Genomic DNA, 18,366 nt, shown 5'->3' with positions numbered 1-18,366 from the left:
GGTTCTGAAACTGGGATGATGCAGTGAGCTAAAAAACGGTGTTGGATCTAGCCCTGATCTCTTGACTGGGTGAGAGTTTTCCGCTTAATTCAGAGACTCTGTCCATCACCACCCCTTGTTGTAAAATATTTTGTCCACCCTAAGCGTGGAAGGGTATGCTCAGACATGAGTCCCTTGCTCACTGCACCATCAGGATTCAAGCAAGCCGGGCCGAAGAGGCTGAAATGCCAGAAACCGGTCCCCGGTAGCTTGTTTCCTTTCCAGTGTAAGAATTGGCTTTGTAGTTTGGTTTGCCCTGTTCCCATCATGCACTGGGACAGGAACAGACTAATTTGCATACAGCCAGGTTCTGAAACTGGGATGATGCAGTGAGCTAAAAAACGGTGTTGGATCTAGCCCTGATCTCTTGACTGGGTGAGAGTTTTCCGCTTAATTCAGAGACTCTGTCCATCACCACCCCTTGTTGTAAAATATTTTGTCCACCCTAAGCGTGGAAGGGTATGCTCAGACATGAGTCCCTTGCTCACTGCACCATCAGGATTCAAGCAAGCCGGGCCGAAGAGGCTGAAATGCCAGAAACCGGTCCCCGGTAGCTTGTTTCCTTTCCAGTGTAAGAATTGGCTTTGTAGTTTGGTTTGCCCTGTTCCCATCATGCACTGGGACAGGAACAGACTAATTTGCATACAGCCAGGTTCTGAAACTGGGATGATGCAGTGAGCTAAAAAACGGTGTTGGATCTAGCCCTGATCTCTTGACTGGGTGAGAGTTTTCCGCTTAATTCAGAGACTCTGTCCATCACCACCCCTTGTTGTAAAATATTTTGTCCACCCTAAGCGTGGAAGGGTATGCTCAGACATGAGTCCCTTGCTCACTGCACCATCAGGATTCAAGCAAGCCGGGCCGAAGAGGCTGAAATGCCAGAAACCGGTCCCCGGTAGCTTGTTTCCTTTCCAGTGTAAGAATTGGCTTTGTAGTTTGGTTTGCCCTGTTCCCATCATGCACTGGGACAGGAACAGACTAATTTGCATACAGCCAGGTTCTGAAACTGGGATGATGCAGTGAGCTAAAAAACGGTGTTGGATCTAGCCCTGATCTCTTGACTGGGTGAGAGTTTTCCGCTTAATTCAGAGACTCTGTCCATCACCACCCCTTGTTGTAAAATATTTTGTCCACCCTAAGCGTGGAAGGGTATGCTCAGACATGAGTCCCTTGCTCACTGCACCATCAGGATTCAAGCAAGCCGGGCCGAAGAGGCTGAAATGCCAGAAACCGGTCCCCGGTAGCTTGTTTCCTTTCCAGTGTAAGAATTGGCTTTGTAGTTTGGTTTGCCCTGTTCCCATCATGCACTGGGACAGGAACAGACTAATTTGCATACAGCCAGGTTCTGAAACTGGGATGATGCAGTGAGCTAAAAAACGGTGTTGGATCTAGCCCTGATCTCTTGACTGGGTGAGAGTTTTCCGCTTAATTCAGAGACTCTGTCCATCACCACCCCTTGTTGTAAAATATTTTGTCCACCCTAAGCGTGGAAGGGTATGCTCAGACATGAGTCCCTTGCTCACTGCACCATCAGGATTCAAGCAAGCCGGGCCGAAGAGGCTGAAATGCCAGAAACCGGTCCCCGGTAGCTTGTTTCCTTTCCAGTGTAAGAATTGGCTTTGTAGTTTGGTTTGCCCTGTTCCCATCATGCACTGGGACAGGAACAGACTAATTTGCATACAGCCAGGTTCTGAAACTGGGATGATGCAGTGAGCTAAAAAACGGTGTTGGATCTAGCCCTGATCTCTTGACTGGGTGAGAGTTTTCCGCTTAATTCAGAGACTCTGTCCATCACCACCCCTTGTTGTAAAATACCTTAGGACTTGGAGCATGATGAAGTCTGGCTTCTGAGGCGGCTCCTTCAACTCTGGGAAATGGAGCGGGCTGTTGTGTTTTTTTTATGCTTAGCGACAAAGTTTCGCCCTTCCATGCCCTGATGGCCTTCAGGTTCATTGAAGTGCAGTCTCTCCAGGTTTTGGAGTTATGACTCGACCCCAGACACAACAGACATACCAGGGTGATCCGTCACAGACATCTGTTTGCAACAGTCCCTCAGGGCTTAAAACCTGTTGTTTTAAGGGGTGACAATCCTTGCACACTATAGAATTTTGTGAGAAAAATCAAGGGGAAATATCTTTGAGAGAGGAGAGAGAGCTCTAGATCTGAATCTAGTGGTGCGTAAAGAAAGTAACTGACATCAGTGTGTGGAAGTGGTGCCGTTATAGGTTCCACACCTCACTTCTGGAGAGAAACGCTGTCAGTGCGGAGCCGCACAGTGCCACCTTCCGGCACCCATTGGTATTAAAAATCCAGTCTGATGCCTAGGGAACATTCAAAAGATGAGGAATCAGAAGACCCAGCAACAGCAATTGCAATCACAGTGTTAATTGGGCCACTTGTAAACGCTTATCAATACAGAAGTGGATTCTAAGATTGTCTTCCTAAATATGAAATGCCTCTTATGCAAATTTGTATCACTCATCCACTTTTTAAAGAAGGAAATTCACTGAGCCCCAAAGGACTCATTCTGTATTTACCCATCAAGGACAGAGCCAAGATTGCTTAGTTAACTTGTCCTGCCTCAAAAGGGCATAGAGAGGGTGTGGTGCCCTGCATGGTGAATAAGAGATCCTGGCATTACAAAGAGAAGGAGATGATTACATTAAAATCGTACTCTCCCTACCTTGTACGAGATGTTGAAGTCTACTGTAATAAAACTTTGAAGATTAGTCTGTTATTCTCATAGTATTCAAATACTAAAAAAAAGGACAATAATAAAAATAATAATTAAGAACTTGCTTTATATAACACTTAAAGCACTGTTGCTTACAAAATCTGTAAATATCTGGCCATAGTTCCTAAATTCAAGAAGTCGCGCACTGGTGGCCGCCGCTTCTCGGTCAATGCCTCCTTAAAATGGAACGCACTCCCTCGCAATCTGCGTCTTGAACCCTGTCTCCACCTCTTCCGTAAAAAACTTAAAACCTTCCTTTTTCCCATATAGTCCCCCCGGTCTCCCTCTCCTGGATCTCACAACTCTATAGCGCGGGGATGCCCTCGGGTCACCAGGCGCTTTATAAATTATAAAAAAAAAAAAAAAATAAGGCACGCAACTATAACCTGATTTATGCTTTTCAATTTACTTACCTTGTAAGGATAGAAAGCAAAGTCTGCCTTGCCAATATTTGTATGAATGATCGACAAGTAAACTGATTTTCCAATAAAAATTGTGCAACTCACTGAGCCATCCCACCAGCAGGTAAAATTTGCCCAACAAGGACAGCCTAGGCAACATCTGAAAAGAGATGGCTCTCAAATGCATTAGGTTCATATACAATGCATAATATCAACAACTATACACGATGCTTAAGATTTTGGAGGTTGGCTGTGTATTTTAAATGCAGCTGCGGCCTGTGCAGGTAAGAACGGTGGGGATGGGTGAGGGGGGATTTCGACAGACTACGACAAGGGGAATTTAATTATTTATTTAATTTGCCCTTATTGTCGTCGTCTGTTGAATATTCCAGCCCCACCGCTCTTACCTGCTACTACGTAGAGTTTAGGAAACTAGACCTACTCAAGAGATGCACAGCTGAGGAACATAAATGGCTTAGTCAACATGGCATATATTGAAAATCCTATGCAGGAGGAGTGCTGGAAACATCATGCATGTGTCTACTTACCCTATGAGAAATGCTTGGGTAATAAGCTGCAAAAGCTACAAAGAAGGGTTACTGACAGCCAAGGAGCCCAACGGATTGGCTAGTGACTGCTAAAAGGCCCTCAGGGGCCACAAGAAGGGCATACTTCCATTTGAGTTACAGCAATTGTAACAATGTAAACACCCTCTATGGCGGGTGAGTTTGATATATGTGACAACAAAAACATTAAATAAAAAGACATGATGCAATTTTTTCATGTGAGACAACTAAGTAGAAAATCATTAAGTAAGTAGTTTCAGCAAAAATCGAAATTCAGGCACAAGATATGAAACCTGCTGTGATTTATAGAAACATCAGGGGCTACACCAGGCTTTTTTCCTGGTTGCAGAAGAAGTACAAGTACTAAAGGGCCAAAGTTGGAGTAAAAACACTTCTACATTGTGCGAAGAATTCAAATTAACTAGCCAATGAAACAGACTAGAGGGGCCTAGGGGAAAGGAGGAAACAGCCGAGCTTCTCATGGGCCCAGGAAGGAACAGACAGGCTCCCATGAATTAGAGGGAGTTTCAGCAACCCCTTTTATGCATGCTCCTGTCCACCACTGGATAATGTGCATGGTGCTCACTACATCAGGGCAGGCTTTTAAGTGGCAGTCTGAGAGGGACACAATGCCTAATCAGCGGACGCAAGCTTTCCGTGTGCCCAGCCTGTGCTCGGCGCTTTCGTGATACGTAATTTGCAGGCAAATTATGTATGTATGTATGTATCAAGCTGGCAGACTGTTCTAGAGCATGACCTAGTCAGCTGGGCCTTGACCTCATCCTTGAGGTCCAGAGATAATCATCACCACTCTGAACAGTATCAATCGCTCAATCAGGATTTATAAAGCACGGCTAATCACCGATAGGGCATCCAGGTGCTTGCAGGCCCAGGAGGCTTATTCGAACAGCCAGGTTTTGAGGGCCATTTGGAATTCCGGAAGTGATGTGATGGTCCAGAGGGGTGTGGGGAGGCTGTTCCAGGTATTTGCTGCTATGTGGGAGAAGGAGCGTCTTCCTTTTCTGCTTCAGTAGATGTGTGGAGAATTCGCAAGTGAAAGGGAGGTGGAGAGTAGTCTTCTCGTTGGTTGGTGAAAGTTCAGGCGGTGGTTAATGTAGGCATAGTATAGCTTTCACTTTCCTGGAAAGGACACAGCACCAGGGTATTTACCTCATCATTTTTTTGTTTGAATATCTGTATTGCCTTTCTTATTTGGATTGCATAACATATCAAAGTATTTTCAATTAAAACATTTCTTGACAAGTTGTGATCATAGAAATATATACTTTAGAGACAACAGTGTGATGCAATGGTATTGCTTACATTCCATATTTTACAAATCAAGTGTACAACCTAAGGCACTTATACCTATAAGTAAATTTTCCAAAAAGTGGCAGGTTCACATAAAGATAATAAGGACAATACAATCTAAAATAAATCAGTGCCACATTATCTAATGTGCCGAGAGGCGCTAAGGACACATGAAACAAGAAAAGTGTGGGGTATATATGGCATCGCGATCCATCTAGTCATATGTTCCAGCAGCCGATGATTTCGTTACAAAGGCGTGTTCTCAGTCCTGTGCCTCTAAGAATGTGCATCTCCATCTAGCTATAGCATCAGTATAACTGAATCCACTTCATATAGTCTTCGGGACGAGCCCAAAGGAGTGCCTGCGCTATACAATATTCAGAACATTATAGCTTTTCTTCGAAACTGCAACAATAACATGTTAAACGATAACATCAGAAAATGTAAGCAATCAAAAGAAAAGAAACAAAAAAGAGGCTGGTTCTCAGTGTTGTGCTATCGCTAACGTAAAGTATCTAGTGTGCGGTGTGGCTTTTCTGGGAGACAGGGGGATACGCATGTGGCGCGGTCCGAGGGAGGGGGCCGGGGGGAGGGGGAGCCGGCAGGGAGGCGCGAAGGGCCGACAACGGCCTCCGCATCTGCAGCGGGACTCCAGCGCGTTAGGAGCCAAGACATTGAGTTGCAATGTGTGGGTATGTCAAGTTTGCCCCGTCAAAGGCCTTTCCCCTTTTTGGGATCTAGACGCAAGACGATAGCGCTGAACCAAGTCTTGTGCTAGGGACACGATCGAGGGCTGGGTCAAAGGGAGTGTAACTCATGTGATTCCGCATTGAAGGCATGCCCGGTGAAAGGTGGCCAAGGTGTCATCCCAGGGCTGTGCTATGGGATATGCGCGATATCCCGCTGTTTCTTCCCTGTGCAATGATATGCTTTCTGCTCTTGCCCAATTATCAAAGGAGCTGCGCCAATGCGCCGCCTGTTGGGGCTCGCTGTTCTTCCAACGTTTAGTGATTAACCTTTTCGCCGTAATTAAACCTAGGTCCCAGAATCTAGTGGGAACTTTTGTCGGCTTCGTCCATTTGTAGAGACCTAGTATACATGTTTCCCATGTGTGTTGCAGTTCCCTACCCACACCTGCAGCCACTGAGGCCGACACCGAACGCCAGTAGTCGTGTAGCGAGGGGCAGAACCAGAGCATGTGCAAAAGATCTGCATCAATTAGCCCACATCTTGGGCATGCAGACGTCGTGTGCCCGAAGTAGCAATTGACCTTGTCTGGAGACAAACATGCACGGTGTATGATGTAGAATTGAATAATTTTAAAGCGGGAGTTGCGTGGTATATTTGTTGCGCCAGCCAATATCACTGCCCATTCCTTGTCAGTCCATTCCCGTCCCCTATCCTCCGCCCACCTGTCTCGCAGGCGCTGGGAAGAAAATTGTGTGTGGATCTAGTAGGAGCAAAGAACTAATACACTCTACTAATGTTACAGAAAGAACACAGCTATCCTTGTCCAAGCTAGACTGCTCCAATGATCCTTTCCCATTCTTCCCTGGAGTTCAGTCCCTTTCTCACGGTATTGAAATAGGAAATGTATCATTGTTCTCTATGTTTATGCATGGCGGTGATGTTAACACCCCGCTAGCCAATGCACCACGTGGGACCCGTTCCCCATAACATGCAAGTATTGTATCAGCAAATGGATTGGCAGCTCTTCAGAAAGGTCGCCCCAGGCCTGCGTTAGTGTGCGTATGAGTGTTGCGTGTAGCAGAAACTGCCCTACCGGGAGGCCTGTGTCAACAGCTAGCGTTCCAAAAGGGACCAATACCCCCTCTGCATATAGATCTCCCACAGTGTCTAGGCCAGCCTGCACCCAACTGTCCAGTGCCGCCTCCATGATCACGCCATTCTCCCTGGGCGTCCCCAGCAGAGATAAGTTCGGAGCACACGGCCTCGTGGAGCTAGTGAGTTTTAAGCTTCTCGTATAGCACCTATGCACTACTGCTAAGTGCAACTGTGTTGGGCAACGGGTTTTGGCCAAAGGGTGGAACAGTGTGTGTATTTGTGTGAGTGTCATGACAGTGGGGTCTGTGGCTGTATCTCCCAGGTTTTTCCCGCTCAGCCAGCCGGTTACCCACTGCAGCTGCGTCGCTAAATAGTAAAGTTCCTGGTTGGGAACCACCAGACCCCCAGCATCTGAAGAGGCATAAAGCGCCCTCAAAGCCACCCAGGGTCTTCCCGCGTTCCAGATCAGGTTCCGGACCGAGTTCTCTAGTTCTCGAAATATGCGTGTGGGAACATTGACCGGGAGGTTAGCATAGAAATATAGTAATCTGGGTAGCGCTATCATCTTCGTCAAAGTGACTCGGCTAGGCACATTCAGGGAGAGAGTCTTCCAAAAAGTCATCTGCGCCTGTAGAGAGGAGATTGCCCGTACTAGATTACTCTCCAACACATCCGTGAGGCTTCTATAAATATATATTCCGAGGTAGCGGAACGTGGTTGGGTACCAGCCAAGCCTTTCACCTTGGATGGTAATGGCACATTCCAGTGTGGCAGCATCAAAGGAATACACGCCAGACTTAGCCCAATTGACCTTGAGCCCCGACATCGCCTCAAGGTGCGGAAGACGGCAATGAGCGCCAATGGGAAACAGGTCAAGTCCCTGACATAGAGCAATAGGTCATCAGCATACAACGATACTGCGTGTAAGCCATCAGCTAGGGGGATACCCTGCTCTAGAACAGTCTGGTCAGTGTGGACAAGGTTAGGCACCAGGGGAGCTAAACGTGGGCGAGCGTGGAAGCTAGGATCTTGTCATCCGTGTTGAGGAGGGCCAGTGGGCGGTACAATCCCAGTTGGGCACCATCTCTGCCAGGCTTCGGGAGAGAGATCAAGTTTGCCTCATTCAGTGTGGGCGGGAGGGCAGAGTCGGCAAAAGCCGCCTCGTACATCCGTAATAGTTCCGGAATCAATATGATGGAATAAGCTTTGTAGAACTCGGCGGGTAGCCCATCGGGGCCCGGGGATTTGCCGTTGGAGAGGGAAAAAATGGCTACTCGCAGTTCCTCGGGTGTCAGCGGGGCACCTAGTTCATCTCGTTGTGCATCGTCTATCCCGGGCAAGGGTATGACAGAAAGATATTCAGTTATATCAGCGATAGAAGCCTGCAGTCGGGACTGATAAAGGTTTGTATAATGCTCCACAAAGGCGTCATAGATAGCTCTCTGCATGTACACAGTGGTGCCTAGTTTAGTGCAAATTGATGTCACTGGAGTGGTCTGGGCGTCTTGCTCAATCAACCATGTCAGCAGTTTGCCTGGTTTGTCCCCGAGGTGATGAGCGCGCACTGAATGAGCTGCATAGTTCAAATTCTTTAGTCTGTCTAGCAGTCACGCGTGTGCCTCTCTAGCTTCTAATAGCGGCTCCTCGTCACCCTCCACCGCCTCCCGCTCCCCCCGTAGCAGATCAGACTCAATGCGTGTCAGCTCTCCATCTATTTGCTTCTGCATGCCTGCTTGTGTGCCTAGGCAGTGGCCTCTTGTGACAACCTTGAACGCGTCCCATTCAAATTGCGGGGTGGAGGCAGTGTGATTATTTTCTTCAAAATATAGTAAAAGACTCGCCGAGAGAGTGTCACGGGCATCTAATAACAGATCGGGTTGGAGCCTCCAGGTGGGTTTCGGTGGGTGTGGGCGCTCCCATGCTAACTCTAGGATATGAGGGTTATGGTCAGAGTGAGTGCGACCCATATAGTAGGTGTCAGTGATATGGGGGAGCAAGTAACTTGTCAACATGTATCTGTCCAGCCTAACATGTAGCGTGAGTGCGCACGAGTAATAAGAGTATATCTTAGTGTGTGGGTTGAGACTTCGCCAGGCATCATGTAAATCCCATTGTAACGCCCAATTCGTGAGCACCCTCATGGCCCCATATACCGGTGCGCTAGTAAGGGGCGGGAAGGAGCGATTGAGGGCAACGTCTAGGTCACACTTATAGTCGCCTCCCAGCACCAAGGGAACACCGTGCCAAGGCGCCAGTACCGCCGACAACTGTGCAAAGAAGTCTCCCTGCTCAGTGTTAGGGGTATAAAGGGATGCAAGGACAATCAGTTGGCCATCTAGTTTGCCGTGGATGACTACATACCTACCCTCCGTGTCTATCCTAAGTTGGGAAAGTGCAAATGGAGTCCCGGGTCGCACCCAAATTAACGCTCCTCGGGCATAGGCCGAATATCCAGTGGCGTACAACTGCCCCCGCCATCTACGGTGTAGTTTCTGTGTTTCCGGGCCAGTTAAGTGAGTTTCCTGCAAGAGGGCTATGTGTACGTGATGTCGTTTGAGGTAGGAGTAAATTTGATAACGGCGTGACGGCGTGTGCACGCCGCGCACGTTCCATGCGCATATTTTAACCACCGACATAATACGTCCAGGTATTCCCCACCTCCGCCCCTCCACCCATCCCCCACAGATAACCAATGCAGCGTCTCGTCAAGCCACACACCCACAGTCACTATCAGAAGATTAGCGTGCATTTTCTGAGTGTGTATGAGAGCAGTAAAATGGAAAAACAAATCAACCAGCGCTTGGAACAGAAAAAACAAGTGAACAATGCCAAAAGGTCGACAGCAGAACATGTCGCCGTCCAAACACTCTAATGAGTTAATTAAACTTTAAGTTCAGGGGGGTTACTGAGCACTCCGCGTGACTGTCACAGGAGCGTTTCTAAAGCAAATAGAGGATGCCTCCCCCCACACAGGTGTCTCATGTCAGTCGGCTCTGTCGAAGCAGGTTCACTTCCGAACCGGAGTCTCAAGGCCCTCTAGGTGCCATGCTCCGCAGCCAAGTATCGCCGGGAGGCAGGCCATGTCTCTCCTCCCACCCCCAAAGTCAGCGTCGTCTCCATCTCCTGACCCCCCCAACCACCAGGCTGATCCGGAGTTTTCCCAGTGCCTCAGCACCCAGAACAGGACTCACTGTGCCATTCAGGTCGAAGACAAGGTTCAGTCTGGGGCCAGAGTCCAGCCATCAGCGCCCAGCAAGCGCCCAGTAAAAATTGGGTCCAGTATGGCATAAGGGGCACTCCGAGACAGGAAAAGCTCTCCGGGCAGTCGGTCTCACCATCAGTGGAATAGATCAGCAGTCTGCGGAGTGACATCTGGTAGCTCTGTCGACACTTGTTAGTCCGGCACCCCTAAATGTTTTCATCGTCACTGGGCAGCACGCGTGGACTGGTTTCCAAGGCAGTGTCCGTGTCCAGGGAGCCACTGATCTCCGCCACCATCTAAAGGGCCTCCTGTTGTTCATTGTGAACGAGAATAGCCGGGGGGCCAACCTCTGTCTCCATGCGCAGCTGTCGTGCCGGCGATGACCGGCGCCTATGACGGCACTGGGGCCGGCAGAAACGTGGCAGGGGCGACGCTGTCGATGCCGCTCGGGGATCCGCGGCTGTTCCAGAGTCCAGCCAGGCCTCAACCTCTTCAGAAGTATTAAAGAAGTGAGTCCTGTCCTGGGCCACCACTCGCAGGCGCGTCGGGAAAAGGAGGGAATACTTCAAGGTCAGCCGACGGAGCCGCCGCTTAACTGCGAGGAAGGAGGGTCTCTGGCACTGTACCTGGATTGTGTAATCGGGGAAGAATATGATCTTAGTATTTTCAACCCGGATCTCCTGTAGCTTCATGGTTTCCCTCAAGATGGCATCGCGTTCGCGATAATTCAGGATGCGGATGAGCATAGGTCTGGGGCTGGATCCTGCCGGGGCCGGCCGGTTCGGCACCCGGTGTGCTCGTTCCACAACAAAATGTTGAGAGACTGCGCCATCTGGCAGTAGGTTCCGCAGCCATCCTACCATGTGTGTCTTGGGTTCCCTGCCTTCCCAGCGCACCGGCAGCCCCACGAGGCGTACATTATTTCTCTGCGCCCTCCCTTCTGCATCCTCCGCACAATCTTCTAGGAATTCTACGCCGTTGAGGAGATCCTGCATGTGCCTGTCCGTTTGCGCGACTTTGGGCGCGAGATCTTTCGTGGTGGCCTCCAGGGTAGTAGTGCGGTCTGACAGCTTCTTGTGGTCAGCTCGCAGGTGTGTGAGATCAATGGCGACGCCATCAATCTTGGTTTCCAGGGAGGCGCGGGTCAGCTGCATCGACTCCTCTAGTCGCTCCATCGCCGCCAGCATCGTGTCAAGTTTGGAGGCGGTCTGATCCGGGTCAGCCGATTTTGCCGCCTTCTCCATCTTTCCTTTCCCCTGTGTACCTCCAGCACCAGTTCTCGTCCTAGTTCCCCCAGACATGGGCAATGCGGTGTAGTTCGTGGTGGGAGCGCGCGCAGTGGTCTCCTCGGGTCTTGGGGAGGCCGATCAGTCCTGGGGTCAGGAGTACCAGTGCACGCGGGGCAGTGCCGCCGCCGATCCGTGTAGGTAGGTCTTGTCCCATGTCGGGCCAGAGGGCAGGAATGAGGCAAGGGCGGAGTGGGGTCGGTGGGCGCCTTGTCCCAGCGCGGCCAGTACCCCCCGCCAGGCTCAGGCAGGTGTCCTCGAGGTGACCTGCGCCGGCTTCCGCCGTCAGCCACGGGGCAGGAGTGTTTGATTCAGGCATCCCCCCTCTCAACCGGCAGCTCCCCCGCCGTCAGCAGCCGCAGGAACCTCCCGGCCCGCCTCCGCCGAGCCGCAACAGTAAATGGCGGCAGCGTCCCGGCCACCCCCGTTCCGGGAAGCGTCCGCCGCGAATGCCGGGAGATGGGCTCCCCTCGCAACAGGGCAGAGGATGCGTGGCTCGAGGTGCGATTCCCCTTCCGCGGGGGGGCGCTCGGCATAGGCGCCGAGAGGCAGGCTCTCCCTGCAGCAGGGCGAAAGATGCAGGGCCCAAACTGCAGCCCCCCCCCCTCCCCGGGGGGCATCAGCCGTAGATGTCGGGAGGTGGGCTCTCCCAATGCAGGGAAAAGGTTGTGGGCTCGGTAGGTCCGCACGAGTCACCGCAGACCCGCCTCGTGGACTCCCAGATGTAGGCCTCGGCGTCAGGGCCCTGTGGCAGCAGTCCGTCCCCGGCCTCGCGTAGTTGTGAGCGCCGGCCAGGGAACCGGCGAGGGAGGCAGTCAACCAACATCGCTCTCTAGTGGCCAGGAGCGATTCCTCAGCCCCAGGTTTGGCAGGGCAGAAGAGGTTGTCCCCACGCAGCTCTGCTGCTATTTTGGGCCGGTTGCGGAGAAGTGTGCCGGAGTAATGGCCTGTGGAAGGGGAGCTCAGCTCAGGGCTCTACTCAGGCACGTCCTCCGCCATTGCGTGCTTTGCCACCGGCATTTACCTCATCATGGTATAGTTTCCTTTTCTCAACAGAGATTTATTCGGAATTCAAAATTAATACAAACTCGATGTTATGGAAGAAGAGTATGGAATTGAAGCCACTGGTGCTAATTAACGGCTCACTCAAAATGTGTGCCACCCTCAAAATGTTTATTCGCATCAACCTGAACAAGAAGCAGCCTCACCCGTATATCTTAGGTTTCCTACACTGAAAGAGGAGAAGAAACACATGGTTAAAAGTTTAAGTATTATGAAGTCACAGACCAGACATCCCAAGTTTCATCCAGTGTGCTTTTCCATGGCATAGTCTGAATGTGGAATGCAACCCAGAAATCAACAAGGTTAAAACTCTAAAGGGGCCTTTTTAGGTACAGGTTCAAATGTTGCTGCAAGCTTGGGGAAGATGGAGTGACCTTAACAGTGAATCATTGACCCGCTATCTTATAAAACATGCAGTGTATTTTCACAGATGACACAATTCGCACAGCACACAATCCTAAGCACAACCACACAACCACACTCTGAGTGAAGTGAAGGACGTCAGTGATGAGTGACTGGAACCATTTTAATCAAGGGTGTTGATGAATCCCATCCCTAATCCTAACTTTAAGACTTTCGGTATTCACAGAAGGCATTTAGGAGTCCTAAAGTTAGGACTCCTAACTTCTGTGAATACTGAAATGAGTAAGTGCCTTGTGTGAATACCAAAATGAGTAAGTGCCTTCTGTGAATGCCAAAATGAGTAAGTGCCTTCTGTGAATACCAAAATGGTAGTAAGTTTAGGATTTTGTCTTCAGTTAGTTCTGTGAATCGGGCCCTGAGTATTTGGGGGAAGACTCTGCTGTACCAAAGTACTACCAAGAGATACGAGTGATATTTGGAAACAATACAAGAGTCAGAGAACAAAACTTAACACATATATTGATTTCTCCTCTTATACCCGCCAAAAAGAACACTACAAGATAGAAAAGGAAAGGATTACACAGTTATTCTGTGAAAGTGTAATAGAGTATAGCAGAGACTTTCTCAATTGGATCACTTTATCTCTATTTCATAATAATGGAGCATTGTTTGATTAGCCTTGTGGCCCTCACCAAAGAGAGAAGACAAGACAATAATGGCTGTATGACTAAGGTGATCTTTGGTACAAAAATCTAGAGAGATGTGCCCTTCCTCTAAGCTCTTGCTAGTGATTCACCAAGCCTGTACGTTCTTTAATAATGACCAAATACAAGAGACACTCACCGATATATCCATTGTCTTGGCAGTAGGGGGTGTGTTGATGTAGTACTCCAACACTCCATTCTGATTTGATTTCTGGGTTGCCAGAGAATGCAACGGGGATACATTTGTTTGCATGTCGATCTTCACAGGGATACCAGCAGCTACCGAGCCATCCGTGTGAGATACCATCAACTGTTAAATGACACAAACCATATGAAATACGTCATTTTGGTCAATGGCAATGAATTGTGCGAAAAAAAGATAGGAAACACACTGTCATACTTCTGTTGCATGTACATTACTGCAATCATTAACAAACGCAGACTCCAGGCAAAATCTGCAATACTGGAGACACAGAAGGGGCTCATTGCTTACTAGACTGTCTTTAAAAACAGGTGAGGACTTCTCCATCCTTCAATAATCATTATTCATACCTCACACGTCTACCACCATTAAACCAACATCTCTCACACAATGTTGGTTCAAAGTAGTGAAAAACCACGACAGCAGGTGCTACTGGGATGAAATCACTTCCCTGCTAAACTTCTTGTAGATGTTGGTCCCAGATATCGAGGCACAAGATGGAGTTCCAGATAGAGTTATCAGTTCCAAAGACCAGAAATTACATCCAGTGGCTGTTCAATTCAATTCAATTCAATTAAGCTTTATTCGATTTTAACCCCTTCCATGCGGCCGCGATTCCCCTGCTGTGCTGTAAACACACGAACAGGGCGGGGCCGTGACGAACCCCAGCCGTCATCAGCACACGAGCACCGTAGTGCATGACGGCTGGGGTTCGTCATCAGCATGCAAGGGGTTAAGTTGCAAAATCATAAAAGCAATTGCGTATGTAACAAGGACCCCCTGAATAGATGAATTCGTAATTCCTAGGTCAGGGAAAAATAAAATCATAAAAGCATACATTCAAAAACAATTATTAACAGTAAAAACTATACAATTAAAAATCAAATTTACAAGATAAAAATAGTGTATTACAGTTAATAAAAACCAAATGCTATCGGGAAAGCACTCCACGCAATTCGTTTTATACAGCCGATGTCAAGTTTTTAGGAAAGAATAACATATATGAGTGAGTGTTGAAATTTACTGTATTTACATTTTCTTTATACACTATATCCAGTTTTTTAGATCGCTTTCCAGTATGGAGGAACTCGAATAGAATGTTTGTTCTCTGTGATTTTTGCAGCTTATCACAGCTTAATTGATATATTGTTTAGAGGAAAATATGAAACAGATATAATGTTTAAAATCAAACAATGAGAATGCTGTTCTATAGGAAGGAAACGGTAACCCACAGATAGGTCAATTTATTCCCATTTTCTCTTTATTTGTTCATTCTAGGTTATTTCTGTGGCGAATAATACACTTCAAAAAGTTAATGATAATAAAAACCACCGTTCCCCCTCCAATAATTGTAAAAAAAAAAAATGCAGGTCGACATCTTCTAAACCCCATTAATTTTAGTAATGGAATGAGCCATATCTTCCTAAACTCTCTGTAGAAGTTGCAGAAGAGGATGGTATGTAAGGTTGTCGGATGTATGACGGTACAACGCGTACCGTTACAACGCGTCCCTTTACGACGTAGTTTTAACAACGCAAGTCGTTACAACGACTTGCGTTGGGGGGGCGCTGATAGTGAATAGTTTAATTCACTATTCCAACACCAGTCCCCGTGGATAGTAGGGAAGGTGTTGGATAGTAAATTAAACTATCCCCTATCCTAGAGCGCCCTCCAGCGAAAGTCGTTGTAACAACTTTCGTTGTTAAAGCTGCGTTGTAACGGTACCGCGTTGTACCAGTTACGTTGTAAAGGATGTTTCCCAAGGTTGTCTGAGTGGAGTTGTTCGATTGGAGGGAGTTTTTTTGTTCATCCTGGTCCAACTTGAACTGAAATTTCTTTAAGGCTGGAGTCTAATGTCACCATAATTTGAGTATCATATGCATAAGACATCATTGCGACTCAGAAGGATCGGATGAGAAAGGCCAATGGCATCTAACAGGGTGGGGCTGAGGAAGTACTCCTTTGGAAACATGTATCAGAGAGAACCTGATGGGTGGCAATTGCACTGCCTTGTGATGGGTTATGAAAAGATTCTGCCCATGGATGTTTATTTAAGTCCGGCTCTGGCAGATGGTGTGAAAACCATAGAAAAGTAGGTGGCAGAAATCAAGAAGGATAAGTACTGCTTAGGCTCCATTTTCTAGAGCCCACTCAAAATGGTCAGAAATGGCTAGAAGGGCTGTTCCGCCAGAGGGCATAAACACATTGACTAGGTTTGAGAAGATTGTAGAATTTAATGTAATGGGAGAGTTGATGGTTCACCTCGAATACTAATACTTTAGCAGGGAATTGGAAAGGGAAATGAGTCAGATTTGCTCATCAGAGAGGGATCAGCAATGGGCTGTTCAAAATGGGGGAAACCAAGGCTCTCATCCAATCCAAACGAAAGGTGCCAGAGAGGAATTTCAAAGGTCAGTGAACAAAGTGCTAATGTTATGAGTGACTGATCAAGAAATTGAGGTGTGCAGGGATCAAGTGGAAATCCTGAACGCATGGATTTGGCCACACTTGCAACACCGCACATTGCCTATTCCCAGAGTGTTGGTGAGGCAACGGGGACGCAGAAAGCATCCATCTCTGAAAGAGAAGATTCAATGGTTTTAATTTAAAAAAAATAAAAAAGTGGACTGGCTGATAGCTAATAAAGCGCACTATTGCCGAGGCGTCTTGGCGCTAAGGTGGATGGAAGCCGAGCAAGCACTGAAGGATCATAGGGCTTTAGGAAGAGCTAAGTCTTTATCGATTTCCTGAAAAGGGCCCTGCTTGATTGTAATCTTGTCGTGAGGGGGAGGTAGGTCCATAATGTGGCTGCTTGATACGAAAAACCCTTTCCTCCCCATCTGGCTCTTTTTATCTTAGGGACTTGAACCAGTCCTGCCTTGGCTGACCTGAGACACGTTGCGGCTGATATCGGGGAAATAGAGTTTGAATGTCCACTGCTCCTCCTCCATACAGAGCCTTATGTACTAGACAGAGTACCTTAAAGTCCACTCTCCACGGAACTGGAAGCCAGTGAAGCTGCTTAATACTAGCAGACATGGGGTGATGTTTGGGTAGATCAAGCAAAACCCATGCAGCCGCGTTTTGAAGTGACTGAAGTTTTGTGATCTGCCCTTTGTCAGCTCCTAAATATAGAGCGTTACAGTAGTCAACTCTGGAAAGAACCAGAGCACGACTACTGTTTTCCTAAGTGGTAAAGGAATTAATGGCAGAATTCTATGCAGGACCTTTAGTGTAAAGAAACATGCAGAGGAGACTTGATTTTTTTATGGTGCAAGCTTCAGATCCTTATCAAACACAAAATCAAGGTTCCTAGCTTTGGACACAGGGACCGGGCAGCTACCCGCCTCAGGGGGCCACCATGATTGGTTCCATACAGAGGTTTTTTGACTGAACGCGTTGACCTCAGTTTTTTCAATATTAAGCTTCAGGAAATTCAAGTTCATCCATTCCATCACATCCGTGAGGCAGTTACGAAACCTGTCAGCTGTTAAATCCACATTTTGCGTGACCGACACCACTAACTGGGTGTCGTCTGCATACGACACTAGCGTAAGACCATGATCTTTGATTAGTCTTGCCAATGGTGTGACATATAAGTTAAACAGTGTCGGGGACAAGGCCGACCCCTGTGGGACTCCACACGGGGGTAGAAATTTCATGATTGAAGGCCATCCCAGTGAATCAGTTGTACCCGGGATGCTAGGAATGATGTAAGTAAAGTTAACGCCATATCTCTGATACCTACTGCCCTCAGCCGCCGCAGCAGCACCGCATGATTTACGGTGCCGAATGCTGTGGTCAGGTCAAGCAGGATGAGAGCAGCTCTACCCCCTCCATACATCACTTTACGGATCTCTTCGGTGGCCATAATCAAGGTTGATTCGGTGGAATGCCGAGGCCTAAAGCCATGTTGGGTGGAGTCAAGAATGTTATTACAAATCAAATAGTCTGTTAATTCCAAATTCATACCTTGCCCTGAAATTTTTGATGGTAAAGGAAGGCAGGATATTGGGCGATAATGTTTCGCCTCCGTGGGGTCTATTGAAGCTTTTTTAAGGAAGGGTCTAATACAGGCCTATTTCCAGGAATGTGGAAATTCCCTGGTGCTAGTAAGCTCATTTAGTAGATGGGTCAAGAAAGTACTGAATTCCTCGAGAACCAAATGCAATATATGGGAGGACAGGGGTCCAGTGGAGAACCTGACTTAGTTTGTAACAGCAAGTTTGCAACTCGATCTGCCGCTAGAGCAGAAAAATGTGACAAACTATGCAATGATGGAAGATCCTCTAATAGATCTGCACTGTTCCCCACAGGATCACTTGCTGAGTTCAGTAGTACATTATAGACTGTTTGGACTTTGTTTTGAGAGAAGGAGGCCAGTTGGTCAACAAAATTTTGATCCGGCGAGAATACACTATCTCGCGGACATTTTGATAGAGCTGTCACACTTTTAAAATGGCAGATAGGGTGCACAAAATTTCGCTATACGAAGACGATATGGTCCTCTTTTTTACCCGAACTGATCTCTCGCTGGCTTCTCTGATGGTGGAGCTAGAAGTATTTGGCCTGGCATCAGGCTTTAAAGTGAACCTCCATAAATCACAGGCACTGAGCTTGACCTTCCCACAGGCAGATCTGCTGGCCCTGTCCACACGGTTTCCTTTCCTGTGGGCTACGGAAGGTGTCCAGTACATGGGCCTGCAGATGT

At 48.0% G+C, this 18,366-nt stretch overlaps 1 protein-coding gene across 1 annotated transcript in view; it reads right to left on the bottom strand.

The window, feature by feature from the left end:
* LOC144756224 (complement C4-like) overlaps positions 1 to 18,366 on the bottom strand; it is a 1,111,910-nt gene that overhangs the window by 750,557 nt on the left and 342,987 nt on the right. Inside the window, exon 11 of the mRNA XM_078645841.1 lies at positions 13,593 to 13,763. Coding sequence (XP_078501967.1) covers positions 13,593 to 13,763 — 171 coding nt within the window. The remainder of the gene's footprint in view (positions 1 to 13,592; positions 13,764 to 18,366) is intronic.

Source organism: Lissotriton helveticus, chromosome 5_1, assembly GCF_964261635.1.
Source record: "Lissotriton helveticus chromosome 5_1, aLisHel1.1, whole genome shotgun sequence".
Lineage (NCBI taxonomy): Eukaryota > Metazoa > Chordata > Amphibia > Caudata > Salamandridae > Lissotriton > Lissotriton helveticus.
The sequence above is the reverse complement of the archived record's forward strand: the minus strand, read 5'-3'. Positions and strand labels throughout refer to the sequence as shown.